The sequence below is a fragment of the Anoplolepis gracilipes genome, unplaced genomic scaffold, assembly GCF_047496725.1.
Source record: "Anoplolepis gracilipes unplaced genomic scaffold, ASM4749672v1 Contig18, whole genome shotgun sequence".
In the NCBI taxonomy this organism is placed as follows: Eukaryota; Metazoa; Arthropoda; class Insecta; order Hymenoptera; family Formicidae; genus Anoplolepis; species Anoplolepis gracilipes.
This window is the reverse complement of record NW_027328669.1, coordinates 125,728-141,850: the sequence shown is the minus strand read 5'-3', so window position 1 is coordinate 141,850 and position 16,123 is coordinate 125,728. Positions and strand designations below refer to the sequence as shown.

General features: G+C 26.2%; 1 protein-coding gene across 1 annotated transcript in view; it reads right to left on the bottom strand.

Annotated features, from left to right (window-relative positions):
* The window catches only part of LOC140675722 (plastin-2-like), a 42,492-nt gene extending 34,744 nt beyond the window's left edge, over positions 1-7,748 (bottom strand). The window contains exon 1 of the mRNA XM_072910347.1: positions 7,271-7,748. Within this exon, the coding sequence (XP_072766448.1) occupies positions 7,271-7,321 (51 nt within the window). The 5' untranslated portion in view covers positions 7,322-7,748. The remainder of the gene's footprint in view (positions 1-7,270) is intronic.
* Between the last annotated feature and the right edge of the window lie 8,375 nt (positions 7,749-16,123).

Here is a 16,123-nt window from a genome sequence, read left to right as displayed (position 1 = left end):
GCATTGTCAATAAAGCACCATATATACATTTATAATATATTTTAAATACATTTATAATTCACAACTTGATCAATCAGACCGATTGCTTACAATATAAGAACAAAATTACTAAAGAAAATTTTTTTTTAAATTCTGTGTCCCAAAAAATTCGATGATAATTTTCTGATTAAAAGAAAAGAAATTTCCGGAAAGAGAATTCCAGATTTTCGAAGGAGATATTGAGAACCACTGATTGATAAAATATATATATATATGTAATATGTACATTACAGGCGACCTAGGTGCAGTTGCATAACGATCTTACTTTTAAACAGTCGATTGCACGACCCATTTACTATATCAGCGTCGTACAATTACATAACAATTGTAGCATGGTTGTAACAACGTACTTACTTGAGCAACAATTGAATAGTAGTAGCATTATTATTCTTCTAATGATAAGAAAAACAGTCTTTACAACAACTCCATCTGTTTATGCAAATTGACTCGTTCTGCAAAAATTCAAGGAATATCCTAAAACGCACAGATATGCATATAAATATGCACAAAATAATGTATTATTTTTGCAGATATAAACAAATTGTTTCTTATCTCATTTCTCGTTATCAAAATAAACGTACAATGCAATAATGTCCCGACATTGACGCACTAGTATAAAATTTGCAAGAATTTTGAAGTTATATTTGTAAATAGGAAGAGCTAAAAAAGAGAGGAATGATATCACAATAATTTTTAATAATACACTCAACATATTTTTTTGACAAATTATTTATACCATTAATAATATATTTCCCCTAACATTAATATAAATGTATTAATTAATAAATTAATAAATGTATTAATTTAAATTCTAATAAAAATGCATTAATTTAAAGCATTATGAAAATATTAAAGATATTTAATTCCCATTTTCTGGCACTATTTTATCAAATCATTCCGTTTTAATTGAAAATGCGTGAAATATTTCTTGCGCGTAAAATATCAGTGGACGATTCCGCATTAATTTCATGCTTGTGAAGCTATGAAATAGTCTTTGACTCGCAATATCTCAAGAATCTCCGACGCATGAAATGCATCTGTTAATAACGTCTGTACTTTTACTTTTAAATATCGTTTTAATTACCTTAGCGAAAGAAAAAAATCTAGAAACTGAAAATCTTGAATCAAATAAAACAAAAAAAAATCCAAGTTAATTAACAAATAAAATTTCGCACGCCTACAAAAAGTTTTAAAACTCATTGTCAGATAACAAAAATATGTAAAATTATACTGTCGTATATTTTCGACAATATTTTTATTCTCGTTATAATCACGTGTATATATCGGGTAAACTGAACGCTACTTATTCGCAGCAGTTGGTCTTTTACTGTTTTTACGGAAAGACCAACGCGGTTACTGGATAAGAAAAGAATGGCACGTGCCAACGCAGTGACTCGACGCGCTTCGGGTGGCCGCTTGTAACACGTGCTCCTATTTATTCTGGAGTAATCTTTTTGCATGTGCACACTCTGTTATAGCTCTAGCGTGAGCAATATACAAGCAATAACTATCCATATGTATATCTCATATATAATATATAATATAAAATTATATTATATATATATATATAAATTTAAATTTTTTCATTATAAAAAATTAGGGAATAGAAAAATAATAATAATATTGTACAATAAAATTTGTTTATTTTATATATATATATATATAATAAAAATAATTATATATTATTATATAACTAATATATAATTATATTGTAAATATATTATAAATAAATAATATTAGATATAAGTATATATATATATATATATATATATATATATATATATATATATATATATATACACATACATATACATTTTTAATATATATTTTTCTCATATCATTAGTAATATAAATAAACATAAAAAATATATACAAATATGTAAATAAATAGAACGATTTAATTTTAACAACCATAATTCGAGATATAATCATCATCTTAATGCTTTGAATATTTTAATGTCGATTCGACGGTGCGACACGAAAAAAAGTCATCATACTGACACGGTGAATTGCCTTCGCTAGCAAATAAAGTGCGAAATTCCAGAAGCAAATATCAGACAGGAAATACGAGCGAAATGCGAGTTCTGAAAGCTCGAATTCGTGCATACACTTCGACTTTATTCCGCATCTAGCTCTTTCATCATCAACAATTCAAGATATATTTTATTGCGTTATGCCATTTTCAATAAAAAATGATATTTGAAAGAAAGATATATTCAAGAAAATATTGCACGTGTGTTCATAGAATGGTTTTATTACAAGTGATAATGGCAAATCATTAATGAAAATTTAGTTAAAAGTTTGTAAATATTATAAAAATTTAGTTAAAAATTATGAAAATATTAGAGACTAAAGAGAGAAATTAAACTTCAAAAGTTATTAAATAAATCGAGTTATTCAATAAATTAACAATCATTAATATTAAATATATGTTATTATCTGTATCATATAATCTTTATTAAATAATATATAATTTTAAAATAAATTTTAGTTAAAAAATTGTTTAAATTACCTGATTGAAAGTCAAATCTAAACGTTAAAAAAAGTGTAACATGCAAGCCACCTTCTTATTTTTATGTTATCGAAGATGATATCAATGTGGAAAAACTACATGCTTATAAAATTCATGTTTATCTGTTTTTTGCATTGTAAATTAAGCACCATTAATGTATTCATTTATTTATTTACACAATTAGATTTTTTTTAATGTGAATATTTAAAATCCCTAATCCAGTATTTGAATATGCATCTCGCGTGATGATGCCTACAGCGTAAAAAGTATATGATCGAATGAATAAGGATTAAGAATCATCCCATTAAGAACGAAAGAGTGACGGATAATCCATTGAAAAAACACTCTTGAATGCATTGTATATACATGTATTGTAATATGTATTTATAAGAGATACAATTTTTATATAAAAAGAGAAAAAAATAATTAATCGGAAAAAAGTTGGATTAAAAAAAGGGAAAAAAATATTAAAATATTATTTTAATATTTTTTTTTTAAAGTTTAAGGTAAAAAAGTATTATTTTTTTTAAGGTAATATTTTTTTAAACTTTAAGATAAAAAATTTCGTGTTAGAAATAAATATGGTAACAAGCATAAGTGAAATAATATATTTTTCATTTATGCTTGCTGTCGTTATCATTCATTTATTATAATAGTTATGAATCATTATTTATTTCTTTCCGAAGAGTATTTCTCGTGTACAGAAAGAAAAAATAATCTATGCCCGCAAGTAACATATCGTATTGTATTTTATCGACTTTTGAAACGTGATGATGATTCATCACGCGCGCATCACGGGGGTGACACGCTCTTAAAATGGCCCTTATACATCGCATACAATTTTATCATGCAGGATGTAGGAAGGGGTTGTGCCTCTCGTATACCGGTAATGCGATCAATAAGATAATTGAAGACTTTCTCGACAGTATGATCGCGGCGGAAAAGAACAATTCCACTATCTCGTTCACAGTAACACAAGGTCATTATTTTCAAGACGCAGCCTTCATTTTCGTTCTCCTAATTTTATTATACATATTCGCATAAACATGATGAAAAAAATACTTATATTTCTTAACATTAAAAATATATCATATATATATATATATATATATATATATATATATATATATATATATATATATATAACTAAAAGATCTTAAGGGGATACCGAAGTACCGACCGAGTTCTAACCTAACAAAACAATAATAAAAGTTGCAATTTATATACATAAAATAAAATAGGTTTTCCCCTCTCAGAATTGTATAAAAGAATATTTGTCAACTTTTAGAAATGAACTTAGAAGCCTAGAAAAAAAGTATTCCTTTAAAAACAAATGTTGTACTGCACAACATTCTAAGTTCATTTCTAAAAGTTGACAAATATTCTTTTATACAATTCTGAGAAGGGAAAACCTATTTTATTTTATGTATATAAATTGCAACTTTTATTATTTTTTTGTTAGGTTAGAACTCGGTCGGTACTTCGGTATCCCCTTAATTAAAACTTATTAAAGTAAAATCAAATAAATATTAAAAATAAAAAATAGTTTCGCCTATTTACGATTTTAAAGCTTAATTCGCGAAAAACGAAAATTATAATTACAAAACGGATAATTTATCGCGAAATTTAATTACGTCCTGTATATAATATGCCGATATTCCAATGCAAGCTGATTAAATGTTTTCGCGCATACCGTAGCAAACTCATTGTTTGTCTTGAAGTCACGCGGGATTCGATAAACCGGTATCATAAAGAGTACGCTAACTTTAAAAGGTCCTAAAAATTTCGTATAAAACCTACGACAACCTAAAAACCAATCAATACTCGATGCAACTGCACAAGTGTACATTTAAGAAATATCCACTTTCTCGTAAAAAGTCGGCTGAACAATTAATAATTATGACATCCCCATTGACCTGGCATAAAACTGTATTAATTATACAATATATTCCGAACCTGATTTTTTTCGTAGTAGAAATGTCAAAGTATAGATAATCATGACTTATAACATATAGTTGCAAAATTACATGATATATATATTGCGTATTTTTCGAAATATTTTCTCGAAAAATACGCAATTTCGAAAGAAATGTTTCATACAAAAGTTATTGGGTTTTAAGTGATTCATTATGTAGTAGGATTAGTATGATCCTGAGTGGCGTCGCCAAGGTCAGGTCAAGGTCACCTTATAGCCAAAACGAAAAAGTTCATTAACATTATTTGTTTTGCTCAATGTCCTTTTTCACCTCCTACTTGGTTGACCTTACCTTTTGAAACACCCTCTATAATTATATGATTAAAATATTTTATATTATAACTCGCATCAAAAAGCCTACATAATCATAATATAAAAAAATTTAATTAAATTATCATTATTTTTATGTTTTAAAAGTCTCACACACAGATTAATTCTAAAATCATTAAATAGCTTATAATTTATAGATGCATTAATAGTCACATTCAATTTTGTGATATTCATCATTAAAATCGTTTCATTTATAATAAAATTTCTATCACAAGAAAATAGGACGTTCGTCATAAATGGACTAAAAAATAGATTACTAAACATAGAGATACATTTATTATTATTATATCATTTAACAATTTAATAACGACCTACTTCTCGATATTATTTCAGACCATAAAAAATTGTATGTTATCAGATAGTTATATTCAGAGCCAGGTTACCTTTCGAAAGCAATCAGAATCAGTAATAAAAAAAGAAAATGCTTTCGGAAACGAACAGTTACGTGCTCACAGTCGATCAACCGTGAAAAGTCTGTCACAAAGAATAGAATACAATCGAGTAGCAACAAAACTCATACTAGCAAAAGCTGTAGTTAATATATCTGTGGTTTTTCTGATTTATCTACACGAGATAAAATATGATAACATAAAGAACAAATATCGCCGAAAAAGGAAGCTACGATTGGAGAATGTTTACATACAAAGATAGGCTATCTTTCCTGCCACCCCTTATTCCCACCTAATTTACTTTACAATATATAAAATGTAGACTTGGACTTCTAAACTATAAAGTGACAATTGTTATCTCTAATTTGTGTATCACGTGTGAATTATTTCATAAAACTGCAAAATATAATATTATTTGAGTTTTTTCTCGCAATCAGAAATTGAGCTAATACATAGTTTTCGAATTACTACTAATTAAACTTATGATATCGATAAAACTATTACTTATTAATTATTATAAAATTTTTTGTTATCTCAGATTCAATAAGCCTTATTGTTTCTTTTATCGATATCACAATCTATAATATGTTTACAATTGCCAACAGTTTCAAAAAAAATATTATTAGATCAACCAAGTATATACATCGCTACATCTCCACGTGTAAATCATACTATCAATGTTTAGTAATATTTAATTCATATCGTAAAATTGTATTCAACTGTATCGTTCAAAGATGCATTGTGACGAAAAGTGCATTGATCAAACTTTTACAAATTGCTGTGCCATGCTACACATGAACTCTAAATGTATAATATGTTTGTTTGTAATATTAACTAATAGCTTAATTAATTGTATTGTTTAACATTATACAATTTAATAAAGTCAAAATTCTTTACAAAACATAAAAATTGAAAATATAATTAAATTTAAATTTAAATAACTTATTTAAGAACAATTTGAATTATAATAATAATTAAGTTACATTATTCACAATAATGTATGTATTCAATAATGTTAAATTATTTACATTATTTAAATAATTTAATTTTAAATTTAATTTAAATTTCAAATTTAAATTTGATCGAGCTATTTAAATGTTATATTATGCAATTTATTTAAATATAAGATAATAAAAGTATATTTTATATTAAAATTACATGATTTCTCTGTTATTTATTGATTTCAAAATTTAGTTTTGTATAAATATTGAATATATACAGAGTGTATTTAATAAAAAGTTCATCATATTTTTCGCAGAAACCGGGTCTTCCATCGAAACATGTTTCCTACAAAAGTTTTGTGACTTTGAAGGAGACATAAGATGGTTGATTTGACTTTAGATGCAGATATCAAGGTTATGTAAAGATCAATCTAGGTTTTTTAATTTTTATAGTAATCTTTTTATTACTTTTAATATATTTTTGCTATATATATTTTTTAAATTGTTCTTTAGTAAATGAAATTTTTTAATAAATAAAATTATTTAACATTTATTAAAGCAAATCTCTCTTCAATCATTTCAACAATTTCATATATGTATCTCCGACATAACATTTTTTATGATCGGAAAATACGCAATTTCGCTTACAGCTTGGAATAAATATATCGGCATATTCAACTTCACTGAATGACCTGGCGCGAGATATGATTCATCTTAAAGGACGTTCTCGATTACAGCTCTGATTCACACAGGTGCGCAGGAGGCGCCGATCAGCACCTATTCTACTGAGAGGGCGGTGACAACCGGCGGCGGCTTCCGCAAGGTTGTGTTTCAAAATTTATTTCTCGGAGTAGAGTAGCGTTAAATTGACTAATCAGGACGAGAGAAACAAAAATTCCTTGTCCCGTGATTGGTCAATCAAATACTACTCTACTCCAGGGAGTGAATTTTGGAACGCAACCTTGTGTGAAGGTAGGTTTCCACCGGCGATCGATAAGAAACCGCGTGCTAACCGCGAAAAAAGGATGAAAGAAAAGTATGCTATTAGATCGAAGAAACGCGGATTTTTCACGAGGATACGTACCGCTTGAAATTGCTCCAATAGCTCCTGCCGGTCGTCGATCGCAGTGGCCATGTTTGTCCGAATATATAATCCTTCCGTCTTTCCTTTCTCCGCGACGGCGACCCCGGTCGATGCTTCTCTGTCACTCTTTCACGCCCGCCCGGCTCAACCTTTCTTTCTCTCTCTCGACCTCTCCCTCTCTCTCACTTCCTCTTTCAACCGTCTGTCCCTCTCGCGTATATACTCTGTACACACCGTGACACAATGCGGCGCGCAACGTGCGATGGCACTCACAATGGGCAATTTTCTTACTCAATATCGTCGCACGAACACGAATATTGCGCGATATCTGATACCGATACTAGGGAACAGCTCAACTGCCGCGTTTTGGAAAAAAAAATGTGTTTGAGACTCTGGAATCAGTCAGCCAAAGTTAAACGCGCAACGACAACCCACTCGTTCGGAGTCGCAGCGAACACTGACGTAGGAATTAGGAATGAGAAATATACAGAGAGAAGATAGGCGCGCACACACACAACCGGTCTCCGACTGACTCCGAGAATGCACGAGCTTTCCCGAAACACCCAGCGTCAATTTGACTGGCTGACATAAATCGTCCCCGAATTTTCACACTTTGTAGAGAACATTCTTACACTAAATCTCTACATTTATACCAGTATTTTCTGTTATCTAGATGATTATCTCAATAAATTATGAAATTATCTAGATAATCTGCCAGACACTAGCAACATGCTTCTCATGATTATGTTTTCATTTTCTTCTTAATTTTAAAGCAACTTAAAAATTTAAACAGATTTTTTTATAGCAATATTATCTTAAAATCATATAAATAAGATGTTTTATAATTTTATTTTTTTATATTATTATATTATTATCTAGACAAATTTAAAATAATTCATCTATCTTATCTGACATTAAAATAAAATTTTGTCTTATCTTATCTTATTTAGCTAGATGATTTCAACGTTATTTACGCAAAATACTGTTTATAACAAGTATACTCAATAAAATTATTTGTAGAATTATTACTTATCAAACCTTCTCATACATAGGATGTCCGGTTATAACCATATCACTTCTCGTTTAACTCATTCTACCTGCACGAGCGGTTATTACAGAACACTGTACATGTATTTATATTGTAACGTGAAAATTATAAATAGAAAAACTGTATAAGTTATATCTCAAAAAACGATTAGATTATATTAATATATCCCAGATAGCACAAAATGTTTATTGGACGTCCAATTTTGATTTTTATTTAGTCCAAATGTCCATGGATATAATGTAAACGTTTTAAAAATATACATTGGACGTTCAAAATACATTTATATTTAGACGTCTTAAAAATGTCCATTTTACGTATTTATAAAAAGAATTTTTAAGAATTCGTATGAAACTGTTATTAATTTTTTTTGTATCTAATAAAGATATTCTAATTAGAGTAATTCATTCTAAGTATCTAATTAAAGTGTTTGTGTCTAAATGAATAAATAACAATAGCGGATAAAAAACCTCAAAAAAGAGACAATACGTATATTCAAAATATGTCCAAAAGACATCCCAAAGACATTTACAGGATCGCGTGAAATCGTAGCTGATCATAGAAAATTCATGTGAAACTTTTTACTTTTCACGTTTCTGCCCTAAGGAAAAAGTTACATGATCAATACCCAGCAACAAATATACAAATTTAAGAATGGTTATGCGCGTAGTAAAATTAACAATTTTGGATATATATATATATATATTATACGTGTTTTTTTTTTGCTTGCTACTACGCCGCGCGCTCAGATTAACTCGTATTCAAGTTTTCATAAAATGTATATAAAGCAAAGAACAGATACTATACTAAATATGAAATTTAAAGTATGTCTTTTGTATCAGTTTAATTTCTAATATATAATCTCAACAAGAGATTCAAAACGTGAAATAGATTATTTAGAACTGGTCGGTTGAAGTGGAAATAGTCCGTTTTACTGCCTATTTGACAAAATCGAAATTTCTATATAACTTAAATACATATATAATTTATTATATTATTAATGACAATCAATTCTAAATAGAATTACAAAGCATTTTGATATAATTAATTGATTTGAATGAATTTAAAGGTGAAAACGTCAATAATAGATTAAAAATGGTCATGAAATGAATTACGAAAATTAACTCTAATATGTATTAAAATTGAACAATACTCTACCTCTCTACCTATTTTAAAAAGTTTTTTAATGTTTGAAACAGGTCCAATGTTGGTCTGTTTTCGTCCTTAAAATGGACTTTTCGGATATCTAGAAAAGTAACACTGAATATCTTTAAAATGTCTTAAAAAGGCTTCAGTCTGGATGTTTAAATACGTAAGAAACATCCAATATGTACATTTTTAATATGTATATAAAACATCACTGTGCTGTCTGGGATTATATAAGAGTAATAAAACGAAATGTCACAAAGAGTAATACATATATATATATATATATATATATATATATATATAAATGTTATCGGTAAGTTATTGATTCATTGTAATTTCCCACTCTTAAATGTAACATGTAATAGTTATATCCAAAGATCGACATCATCGGTATTTTTAGTAATATTTTCAACTTTGATTAACAATTATTTGAATAATCAGTAACCAAAGTCAAATTTTTTTTACATTTGATTAATCAATAATTAAAGTAGAAAACTTTTTTATTACTTGAATATTCGACAATAAAAATGAAAAAGTTTCAATTACTTTGAAAAAATGAATGGGTACAAGGTATGGAGAACTATTTTTATAAGATTAAGAATGTTTAAATGTACATGAAGTTTAATTCGATAATATTAACATAATAAAAATAAACGGCGCAATATATTGAAACAATCATAACAAAGAACACATCGAAAAGCGGACGTTTCGGCTTGACATTTCAAGCTCTCTTCAGCGCAATAATATTAATGCAATAGTTTGCATTAAAAAAATACATTTTTTTATATATGTAATTTAAATATATATTATTATAAATTTATTTATAAGAAAATTTTAAATTTTAATCAATAGGAAGGTATTAAAAAATGTAATAAAATTTAAATTGTGAGAAAACGATTTTGATTGTTTAGAGTGCGTGACGTCACAGTGCAATAGTTTCAAACGTTTTTGTTTTCTGTATTCTGTATTGCGATATTTGATCATTCTTGAAGCGTTTAAATTTATTGGATGTTTTAATTGTTGTACTTTTACATAGAGGTAGAAAACCGGTTTTGTACGTGTTACCTTTGCCTACTTTCACAATAACTGGATATTTTAATAAATAAAAATAGTGTGTTGTCACTGTATATATTGGTTAGGTTTGGGGACGCTATTTCACGCTATTTAGCGCTACTAGCGTCTCCCCGAATGCAGATATTGCACTGTGACGTCACATCGCGTTCGAGAGGACTCGGTCGTTTCCGGATCGTATTCGACAATTTCAAATAATGTAATTTTTATTATTGATTTTCTCGCTTAATTTGCATTAAAAAGTTACGAAAAAAATAATTACACTTAAAACTATAAATAAATTATAAAATACAATTGTTTTTCAAAATCATGCAAACTGTCAATTGATCATACACGTAATAAAATATCTCAGATACAGTCAAAACGCTCTACTAAAACATGCATTACAATAATGAGGTTATTTTGGAAACAAATTTATTTGCCGGTACAAGTATAAAAAAATCTGATAGATCGCAACTCATACTGTAAGTAAGTTGAAATAAATTCACTTCATGAACCTCATGGGAAACGTTCATATAGTCACTTCTCGCCAATTTATGTAGATTGGGAAGTATGTGTTTCAATTACTTTATTAATCACTATTCACAAAATTGAAAATTTTTCAATTACTTGATCAATTAGTAATCAGAATGAAATATAATTCTAATTACTTGATCGATCACTAATCAGACCTAAAAATTTTTCAATTAGTTCATCCTTCTTGTAATTAGAATTAGATGTTTCTTAATTATTTAGATAATTATTAATCAGCAACAATTAGAAATATAGAAAAATAAAAATGAGTTGAACGAAATATTTTTTTAACAAAATTAATTGAATTAGACTTTTTATGACTGATAATTCAGTTAACAAAATAATTTCTTCGTAAATAAATATATTAATAATAAATAATAAATAATTTCTCTAATGAACAAATATATTAAATCGAAATGGAAAATGAAGAAATCTTCATTTGTTGAAAAAATATATTCCATAGAATACAGTGACTGTTTCTCTCAATACAGTATCTACAATATATAAAGTATATAAAAAAATAGAATTTCAATAAACCAAAATTGGTTTTAAAATCTTAAGCGAAAATTTACTTTAATAACTCATATAACTTAATTCATAATGCATAAATAGTAAATTATTATTATCTAGTTATTCTCTAGTATAACTTATTACAATTTGAAATTATTTCACTTTAAGTACTGATTGATTGAGTAATTCAAAAGAATATTTAATTTGATTACTCTTTAGTTACATAATCGAAAATATTAAATATTTAACATTTTAATATTAAACATTTGTTGAGATTATAATTAAGAAATTGAACTAACAAAAAAGATATACTTTGGATTTTATATTAGTACTTATTGTTAGTACCCATCTTTTGTAAGCTTTAAATGCATTTTAGAGCAAAAACTTAATATGAGTTAATTAAATCTGGATTATCGCATAGCAACAGACAAAAGAATACGCATATAATAGTATTATATATTATTATAAATTATTATAACTGCAATAATATTCTGTTACATTATTATAATGTTGCAAAATAATATGTGTATACATACAGCATATTATTATACATACATAGCGTCCGTATCCATAAATGCGTCTGGATAAATATGTTACAACTGCTTGAAGTTACAAGAAAATTTAATGAAATAAATTTGCGCAAAACAAGTTTTTCGTTTGCAATAAACCGCATGTAAAAAAATTTTTTTATTCATGTCTTTTTGGAATTGTGAAGGTCATCTTAATTTTTTAAATTAACCACCCTGATTTCCTTATAAATTGATTCCCTACAATATTCGGCGTAAAAAGTTAGGATAAGATAGCAAAAAATTGAATATTTTATACTTTAATTTGACATAATTTTACATAAATTATGAAATATCTCGTAATATTCATTTTTCGATTATTTTACCTCCAATATTTTTATCTACAAAATAAGAAAAATTAATTGGTGTAAAGAAAAACACATAATTATCATAAAGAATAATACTCGTATTTTTTATTAAAAACAACTATGTATTCTTTTACACTAATTGATTCCTCATCACTCTATGCATAAAAATATTAGGGATAATCGAAAAATGAATATTAATAAGAATAAGAATAAGAGATCTCATTAATTTATATAAAATTATGTATAAAAAAATTAATAATATAAATTATATATAAAATTAAAGTATAAAATATTTTGTAAAATATTCAATTTTTTTGCCATCTTGTGCTAACTTTTAACGCTGAATATTGTGAGGAATCTATTTATACGTATAAAAAAAATTAGAGCGGCTTTATTAAAAAAAAATTAAGATGATTTTCATAACTCGAAAAAATAACGAGTAAAAAAATAAAACTCTTTTATATCATATTATGTAGCACAAGTTATATATAATGATATAAAACTGTTAGGGTGTTCGTCAATAATGTACTGACAAGTAAATATCTCGCAACTGGTTGAAATATAAAAAAGGTTAACAATAAAAATTTTCACTGTTTTTAGTTCGCAACAAAGCGCAGGTAAAAAAAATTTTTTACTCGACTTTTTTTTAATTTTATAAAATTTATCTTTTTTTTAATGGGATCACCCTATTATTTTTTTGTTGCTTGTAAATTTTGCTTAACATTTCATAATAAAAATCATTAGCTTAATAAATTATTGCAAAAACATCCAGCACACATTCAAACATTTTTTTCCTAACCTGTAAGGTATAATTAAGTTTAGTTTTAATAAAAGTTATTTTTTTTCAAAGTTCTATCCAATTATATTCAACTTATATTTCCATATTATTATATTTGAAATTTCGAAATTGAACCCAGTTGCACTTATTTCCGATTTGTGTGTCCTGAGAAATGAAACTAATATCATCACCAATAAATACTTTAGTATCGTTTAGAAATGAAATTTTTTACCGTAACTTCCTGTGACGTTTTCAAGAAAAACGTGTAGTCTGAATTACCCTGTATATAGGTAATAATATAAAGAAATAATAAAGAATATTACACCAAAAAAAGACAATAATTGCAGATATTGAGAAAATGAGAAATTAGATTAATTCTAAGTATCATATTAAAAAGTAGAGAATTAAAAGTATATGAAATATATATATATAGCCCTTCATGAATTAAATATAATAGTTTCTTTGACGTTAATTGATTTATTGACGTATTATAGATTTAAAACATTTGTGATAATATATACATATAACAATCTTAAGAAGTAGGTACTTAAATTGCTTTCTTATCGAAAGAAGCGGATCTACAAATAATAATAAAGGCCTATCATAAAATGGTTTAGCTTTATCGCTATATCTATTAGAGTTTTCAATCGAAAATTATAGAACTGTTTCATTTTACACAATATGTATTTTTATGACAAATGATAATACCAAATAAATTACGCATTGATTAAGATTATAGCAAAACAAAAGACTAAAACACATATATCCAATAGAATAATAATAATAATCTATATTTAAAAAAAATATGCAAATATTTTTAACAAAATAAGTATAAAAAGATTTTATAAATCAATAATAACCATACTAGTAAGCCAATTCTTGAAAAAATGTCTGTCCTCTCAAAAATATCCAACGCAAAAATTACATTTCTCTCTAAAAATACATTTATTACCGATTATAAAACAATTTTGTTATATTTGTATGTGCATATGTAACATGACAAGCTCGCAAAGTCATAGGCACTTGTCTTAGGTATCTAACGAGTAATTACATAATACAATAATACAGATTAATATGATATAGTACGATAATGCAGATATAACATATAGATATACATATATGAATATGTTGTGATAACGGTATATAAATTTTTTCGAATATAAGCATATCTTTGGTAAAGCGCTCGTTATATTCAAAGAAATTGAAAATACTAAATATTGTTAAACACAAAATATTTTATATTAAAATGATGAAAAACACAAATATACATCGTTATATGAAAGAGAAATAAAAAAATATAAAAAAATCGAAACTTAGAGGCTAATGCTTTGGAAAATATGTATTACACCTATCTGTCAGAAATATGTACACTGTGTTACGTTTTCAACACACAAGATCAAAATTATCGAGCATTCCATCTTATCAATTTATATTAAAATATTCGTATTATCAAGAATTTTTGTTTTGTTAACCTAATATTTTAGATGAAACATATTTATTGTACGCTAAGAAACATATTGTAACATATTCGTGTACGGCTTGTTGCATTCACGTTTGCGATAGATTCTCTATTAATTAAATTAATTTGATATCCCTCTTACATTACATTCAATGGTGTAATATAATTGATGTAATATAATTCTTTGTCTTTGTTAACTTTTTCATAAAATGTCAAAATTCCTCTATCATTTTGCATAATACACTATGAAAAAAAATTAAAGAGACACTTTCTTCTATGCAAAAAAAGGTCATTTTCATGTAGTTGCAACTTCCTTAAAAATAATTAAAATAAGATCAATAAAAAGCCGTTTCAAAGTTTGAAGTTTCTAGTTTTACAATCTTTAAATGAATTTCAATTTTTTTTATTCGTTACAAAATGATATTGTAAAAAAGCAACGTCCGTCGATTGAACAAATTTTTCCAAAGCTTGTCCAAAAATACCGAATTAAAAAAAAATCTTAGCACAATTTCATTAATTGGGTGTTAAAAAGCAGAATTTTAGCTTTAATTTCTTTTTTTTAACGAATGTTTATTTTTTTCCCGAGATATTTATTATTAAAGCAAAATCAAGCTATTAACTTTATAACTGGTGAAAAAAATGATCGTAGTAATCATTAATAATCAATAAATAATAATTAAAAAAGCAATTCAAAGAGAAAAATTAGCACTTTAAAATGTTCTTATCGTTTTTTCATTCATTATTCATTTTTAAAGCGTAATTGTTACTTAAAGATCATGTAAAAATATTCAAATATTCTAAATCAATATTTAATATCCAAATATTCTAAACTAGAAATTTCAAGTTTTGAAATTTTTTTAAATCTTATTCCAATTATTTTTAAGGAAGTTGCAACTACTTGAAAATTGGCCTTTTTATATGGAAGAAAGTGGCCCTTTCGTTGATTTATTATTTTATTTTAAATCCATATTAGAAAAAATTCAAGATTTTTAATAAATAGTGTACAAAGCTCTTTCCTTTCTAGATATGATTTATCTGCTCTCGAAGGATATTGTTTTTCAATATCCAAATATTCTATGCGAAAATTTATATATAATATAAATGGTATATAAAATAAAATTATTTATAAAATAAAATACTGCATCCCAGAAAAAAATCCATGCTTTTAAAGAATTTAACTACTTATTTTTTAAATACTCTGTATATACGGGCAGAGAAATTATACAAGAGAAAAAAATATATAAACATATTTTATGTATAATATGTTTAAATGTATAATATGTATAAAAAGTATAATTATATTTTATATATATATTTATATCCTACAATCAATCTTTGATAATACAAGATATCTATTCAAATTTTATAAAACTAAAATTCCTTAATTCCCCATTTTCCATCTTGTTCTAAATGTTTTTATTTAGAATTCCAGATAAAAATTTTAGTTGTAATTT